The following is a 6,971-nucleotide window of genomic DNA, read 5'->3' on the forward strand; positions in this document are numbered from 1 at the left end:
CAGTTAGACTCCAGTTAGACTCCAGTTAGACTCCTAAAGACTCCAGTTAGACTCCTAAAGACTCCAGTTAGACTCCTAAAGGCTCCAGTTAGACTCCTAAAGGCTCCAGTTAGACTCCTAAAGGCTCCAGTTAGACTCCTAAAGGCTCCAGTTAGACTCCTAAAGGCTCCAGTTAGACTCCAGTTAGACTCCAGTTAGACTCCAGTTAGACTCCAGTTAGACTCCAGTTAGACTCCAGTTAGACTCCAGTTAGACTCCAGTTAGACTCCAGTTAGACTCCTAAAGGCTCCAGTTAGACTCCTAAAGGCTCCAGTTAGACTCCTAAAGGCTCCAGTTAGACTCCAGTTAGACTCCAGTTAGACTCCTAAAGGCTCCAGTTAGACTCCTAAAGGCTCCAGTTAGACTCCTAAAGACTCCAGTTAGACTCCCAAAGACTCCAGTTAGACTCCCAAAGACTCCAGTTAGACTCCTAAAGACTCCAGTTAGACTCCTAAAGACTCCAGTTAGACTACAGTTAGACTCCTAAAGACTCCAGTTAGACTCCTAAAGACTCCGGTTAGACTCCTAAAGACTCCAGTTAGACTCCAGTTAGACTCCAGTTAGACTCCAGTTAGACTCCAGTTAGACTCCAGTTAGACTCCAGTTAGACTCCAGTTAGACTCCTAAAGACTCCAGTTAGACTCCAGTTAGACTCCAGTTAGACTCCTAAAGACTCCAGTTAGACTCCCAAAGACTCCTAAAGACTCCAGTTAGACTCCTAAAGACTCCGGTTAGACTCCTAAAGACTCCAGTTAGACTCCCAAAGACTCCAGTTAGACTCCCAAAGACTCCAGTTAGACTCCTAAAGACTCCAGTTAGACTCCTAAAGACTCCAGTTAGACTCCTAAAGACTCCAGTTAGACTCCTAAAGACTCCAGTTAGACTCCTAAAGACTCCAGTTAGACTCCAGTTAGACTCCAGTTAGACTCCGGTTAGACTCCAGTTAGACTCCTAAAGACTCCAGTTAGACTCCCAAAGACTCAGTTTTTAGTCTGGGACATAACTTGGAAATCGAACAAATAAATCAACTGCAGCTATTGAAAGTTGCAGGGCAATGAATAGCATTAAACTACATCAGATCAGTCCCCCCTAGTCTTTGGTGTATTTATTATCATGTAAAGTTTCTGTTTTTATATATCTTTTGGTATTAAACCATTGCAATGAGCAGCACAACCTGAATGTAATGACCAGTGAAAGACATTCAGCATACTTCATATCCCTTTGGTTCCTGATCATAAAGCATTTAACTAAACATGAACTGTGTTCATGTGTCGAACCAGTTGAGGAGGGTATGAATCCTTCCTAACTTTAATCCTTTCCATGAATCACGACCTTCACGTGTTTCGCATCAAACACGGTTAAACGTGGGTGTGTAGAGGGTGCCACATGATTCATGCTAACCAGGATTTATTAAAAGAACTTCACTTGAAGTTGGGAGATTTTATAAATCTCCTTTTTTGGCGCCCTACCTGGCACGACTTAAATCCTACTGAGAACATAAGATTTACAGCGAAAGAAGACAAAGCACCTCTGAGGCTGCGCCAGAAGAAGTCAGTCGTGGACAGATCAATAAATTAATAACGAGCTCATGGAAGAAGCCTGTTTCTGAAAAGAAGAAGGACTAAACTAGCAGAATTCCTGCAGTGTATAGTTTCTCCCAATCAGCTTTATTTGTCTTGCATTGAGGTTTGACTTTTGTTTTTTGTTCTTTTCAAATCAAAGAAACACAAATATGGATTCCTATTCATTGAACCGCATCCGTAAGTTGCAAAACAGACATATATAATCCTGAAAAAAACCAGAAAAAGGTAAATAAAGAGTTTAGGTAACACTTGGCAGGTGCTGTTAGTCCACAGCTGACTCTGATTATCAGCCTGCTTTTGTCCAGCTGTGTTACCAAACAAAGAAAAATGTGGCGTCAGAAACTTTTTAACGAGCTTATTTTGGGTGCTTGGCTTTTATTGGAAAACTGATGTGTCGGTGTGTGTTGTGCAGGACGGAGAAGTGATTGGCATCAACACTCTGAAGGTCACGGCAGGAATCTCCTTCGCCATCCCGTCGGATAAGATCCGACAGTTCCTGGCAGAGTCCCACGACCGGCAGGCCAAAGGTTCGCCGAGTTTCTGCTGCTCTGCACCACAGCTGCACCGAAATGGTGTTGAACTTATAAAAGTTTATTAGAAGGTTGCTTTATTTTATGAGCCCAGCTAATTTTCTCAAATGTTTCCCCCATAATTCCCCAGAAATAAGCAGGTAATTAAGCTGTAAATTATAGAAGTATTTCCAGGAAGGAGCCACATGGTTCTGAGCCGTTTACACATCTGAAGTAAGCGTTAAAAAAGATCCAAAGTCAGATGTTTGGTGCAAAGTTACCCATCTGCGATCATCTGACTGGGATGTAGAACTTGTAGAACTGCCATCCAGCCTGGTTTCTAGCTTGAAATGTATTTAGCTGCTAAATAAGATGTCTTTAAAGCATCAAATTAAGTTCCTTAATAATTAGCTTCCTGCAGGATTTAAATAGATTACAGCAGCTTTGAAGCTGACAGTCTGGGAAGGAATGAAGCTGATTTAAAAAAACTGCTCATTCTTAACATTATTCTCCAAGACGGAATCCATCAAATGTAAAAAATGCTGGCATCTTTAGAGGAATGTCACTGAAAGGTAGGCCTGGAAAACAGAAGAGAAGTTTCTCACCAGCTGGTGAACAGAAGCGGTTTGATACATCACAGACAAAGAAGTTCACGGCTCCCCCCAAAACACTCCAGTTAATTCACCAAAACCTTCCTGAGCTAATCAGTCAGCACACAAATAAGCTCTGAACAGCTTCCATCGAGAGGTTTGGTGTAACAAACCCGTGTCTTTGTGTTGTTCAGGTAAAACAATCCAGAAGAAGAAATACATCGGCGTCAGAATGATGAGCCTCACTTCAACGTAAGTTTCTGCTGACTTTAGAGATGTTTAAATGCTGCAGGAGGCCATGAATACGGATATCTGTGTGCTTTCCTTCTGGCTTTGATGGTTCTGTTTCCCGTTAATGTAATGATAATATAATGAGTGCATAAAACAGTGATCTAACCTCCCCGAATCTCTGAAACTGACGTTTCTCAGCCTTGACTTTCATAAGTAACGAGGGCGGTGATCAGATTCAAAGTGTGACCTCAGCTTCAGGCACCTGCTGCCAAGTGACCAGGCTGCAGTGGAATGTGAGTCAACCCAGGACACGACCGCAGCCTGGGTCAGACTAACGCCTGAGAGGTCCCCCAAAGCCCAGCCAAGAACAACCCCAGGACAAGCCCGACTTTATTACAGCTCATTAAATTTACACATACCAGGGAATGTGTTGAGATTTAACTGCCTGGGTGTCACACTTCTCTTTAAAACTGACCATAATTGTTTTACTGCTCTATACTTTTCTTTTTTTATCGCTTGTGATCACATGGTCATGCAATTTCAGGCTGGACTGAAAACGTTGCATTCAAAGACCGTCGAGAAAGAGAAAATTAATACGATTTCCCAGGGAGATATATTCTTTATCTCTTTGAGTGGAATTCGTAAAGCTCCAGGTGTTTTTTCAGGCTGTTTCGTGGAACTTTTATACCTTTTTTTTTATGCAGAAAACGTATAGAACACAGTGGAGCTAAAGGAAAAAAACAAATAACTGCTCTGAAAGCAGACATTTTCATCATAATTACGGAGGAAATCGTTTCCCTGCAGACTGAAACATTTGGGGAAATTACTCTCTGGTATTTTGCTTACATCCCAACAGACAGCATGAGGGGCACCGATGAAGCCACAGGCGTTTAGTCTGAAGTATTGTTTCTGTCTCCATGAGATAAAAGATCTGCTGCTCTGTTTCTGCGATGCACTTCAGGAAGTATTTAGCTAATCTGGGCTTACATGTGAGACGCTTTGGTCCAAAAAAAGGTGACTGAATGATGCAAATGTTTCAGCAAAATCAGCCTGTTGAAGCTGGATCTTTACAGATGTTAGAGGAGTGTCGCGGCCAGGCGGAACAGAGCTTTACGTTAATTAATTGCACCATTAAAGCAGCCTGTTCTGACCCTTTTCCTCCTCTTTTCTCACCGCAGGCTGGCGAAGGAGCTGAAGGAGAGGCAGTCAGACTTCCCGGATGTCACTTCAGGGGCGTACGTTATTGAGGTCATCACCCGAACTCCAGCTGAGGCGTGAGTGTCTCATCCCCCCCCCCCATATGCCCTGTGTGTCTGCCCAAATCAGCAAGTTGTGTTTTCACAGCAGGTTTCAGCATATTTATTCTGCATTCATTATCTGGAGTGAGTTTGCCACCCACAAGCTGCACATTTGCCTCGTCAGCGAGTGGCTGAACTCTCTCGAGATATTTTCTGTTCACATGAAAAGTTTGATGAAAGAAAGCCACAGTTCCAGTTCTTGTTTATGAAACCTTTGCTTTTAAAGTTGCTGTTTTGCTCTTAGAAAGCTGGCAGTAAAAGCAGAAAGGTAAATGTTTCTCACGTAGAACTCCCTCTGGCTGTTTCAGTCACAGAGGAGAACATTTGCATCTCTCTTTGGCTTCATTTCAGCCCTGAGGGTCACCCCTGAAACACTGAACCACCCAGAGAGCTCATTTCAGCGAGAAGTCAAACCATTCGTTTCTGTTTCTGTATTTATCAGACGCTTTTATCCAAAGAGACTTACAAATGAAGATATAACAGCTTTATAAAAAGCTAACAATAAGCTCCATAGAAGGAACCCAGGAGTCCGACTCTGTCAGAGGGGACAGAGCAGAGATAGGATGCAGGCATAGAAGGAAGTGCAGAAAGATAAAGTGCAGAGATAGAGGGGGTAGGGAAGTACAAGGTAAGTGCTGGGATAGGAGATGCTCTCTGAAGAGCTGGGTTTTCAGGAGCTTCTTGAAGATAGACAGGGACGCCCCTGTTCTGGTAGCGCTCGGTAGGTCATTCCACCATCGTGGGACGACACATGAACAGAGTTTGGATTGTCTTAGGCGTGGTGTAGGAGCTGCTAGACGACAATCCTGGGACCAACGGAGGGACCCAGTTGGGACAGAAGCCTTTGCAGGAGCATTCAAGTAGATGGAGCCGTTCCATTAAGCTCTTTGTAGCTAACATCAGGGACTTGAATCTGATGCAGGCGGCTAAGGGCAGCCAGAGGAGCTCAATGAACAGAGGGGGGGCGTGTTCTTTTAGGCTGATCCAAGACCAGACGCACCGCCGCGTTCTGGACCATCTGCAGAGGTTTCACAGGCTGGAAACCAGTTAGGAAACCAGTTAGGAGACCAGTTAGGAGACCAGTTAGGAAACCAGTTAGGAGACCAGTTAGGAAACCAGTTAGGAGACCAGTTAGGAAACCAGTTAGGAGACCAGTTAGGAAACCAGTTAGGAAACCATGGATGACCATGGCCTGCACCAGGAGCTGGGGGGCATGTTGGGTCAGGTATGATCTGATCTTTCTCATTCACTGGATTTCTAGAGCCTAGAAGCAGCCTCTGATTCTCCATGTGAGGACATCGTGTTTCAGGCGGCTAGCTTTAGCTTTCAGTGTAGCTGCACCTAAAAACAGGATGGGTGGAGGTGTTATGGTAGAAAAGCAGGTGGTGAGATGGGCTTAGTGGGAAAACTGCGTAGAGTTAAGAAAAGTAGAGCTTGAACAATGCTTCCTTTAGGTTTTCCATGACCCTCAGACATGGTGTCAGATTCCTTTTGGGTTCGTGTTCCCGACACTTGTCTGAATTCTCTGCAACAGAGCCGGTCTGAAGGAGAGTGATGTCATCATCAGCATTAACGGCGAGCGGATCACCTCGGCCAGCGACGTCAGCGCTGCCATAAAGCGGGACGAGAAGCTGCGAACGGTGGTGAGGCGAAGCAACGAAGACGTCATCCTCACCATCATCCCCGAGGAGATCGACCCTTGACCTCTCAGTTGACTGAGCAACCAATCAACGCCACACCTTAAGCGGTCAACCAATCCCGAGCTGGCTCTCATTACTTTTCAACCAATCATGAACATGTGTGGGTGTGTGTGAGTGTGAGTGTGTGTGAGGCCACCCTGAAACTCATTATCAGTGCTCCTCTTCCATTTTAAAGCATTCTCTGAGAGGTTTGTTACTCTGGGAACTGAAGCTTCAGCCTTGTCGTCATGCTTCTCACGTTAGCTTTCATTTCCTCTAATCTCCATTTACCCACATCTACATCACAGATCTTTTATACTCGACTAACACCACCTGAGAGGTTACTGCAGGTTACCGTAGTTCACTGTGTACTGTATGTCCTGGATGGAATATTTTGTAATAGTATTTTTGTCTTTTTGTGTTTGATGACAATGTTTTCAAAAAAGGGAATAAAATTATTTTTAAAAATATCGCCGTAGTTGATGATGTTTAGGAGAGACTTTTATCCCAGGTAGGCAGGTGCATCTGCTTATAAGCCCAGCAGAGGTGGAGATGCTTTGCACACCAGCGGTTTCCACTCATTCAAACTTTTACCTCATTAAATCCAAGAATCGATCGTTATTCTAAGTGTCCAGGTGGGCTCTCTGTGTAGCTCAAACTGGGGAAAAACTAAAGAGGAGCATTTGGATTGAAGGAATTAACAGGGAAACACATGTGGCGCCGGTCTGGAACGCAGTGGGATCCTGCATCAATATGTCAGCTGGGATCACTTTCCACACTCCTCAAAAGTCCCTTTTCTGCTGGATCAGCTGATATGTTAGAGATCATTAAGTGAATCATTTGGGGAAGAAGATTGGTTTCTGCAGGAAGATACAGAAGAAAGAATAATGTAAGAACAAATGGAAGAAGTAGAGCCCAAAAACAGTCCTCTGTGTCTCTATACAACTGTCTGGTGAATTTAAAGCCAACTTTTCAAGTATTAGTTCATAGAAAACACTCATCTGGCTTATCTCATGGGTTTGAGGTAATAAACTACTTGCAA

The 6,971-nt window shown here is 44.0% G+C and overlaps 1 protein-coding gene across 1 annotated transcript in view; it reads left to right on the forward strand.

The window, feature by feature from the left end:
* The window catches only part of htra1b (HtrA serine peptidase 1b), a 28,461-nt gene extending 22,062 nt beyond the window's left edge, over nucleotides 1-6,399 (forward strand). The window contains exons 7-10 of the mRNA XM_072373297.1: nucleotides 2,035-2,149; nucleotides 2,916-2,973; nucleotides 4,131-4,226; nucleotides 5,785-6,399. Coding sequence (XP_072229398.1) covers nucleotides 2,035-2,149; nucleotides 2,916-2,973; nucleotides 4,131-4,226; nucleotides 5,785-5,953 — 438 coding nt within the window. The 3' untranslated portion in view covers nucleotides 5,954-6,399. The remainder of the gene's footprint in view (nucleotides 1-2,034; nucleotides 2,150-2,915; nucleotides 2,974-4,130; nucleotides 4,227-5,784) is intronic.
* Nucleotides 6,400-6,971: the final 572 nt, after the last annotated feature.

Source organism: Leuresthes tenuis, unplaced genomic scaffold, assembly GCF_036924035.1.
Source record: "Leuresthes tenuis unplaced genomic scaffold, fLeuTen1.0.hap1 SCAF_20, whole genome shotgun sequence".
In the NCBI taxonomy this organism is placed as follows: Eukaryota; Metazoa; Chordata; class Actinopteri; order Atheriniformes; family Atherinopsidae; genus Leuresthes; species Leuresthes tenuis.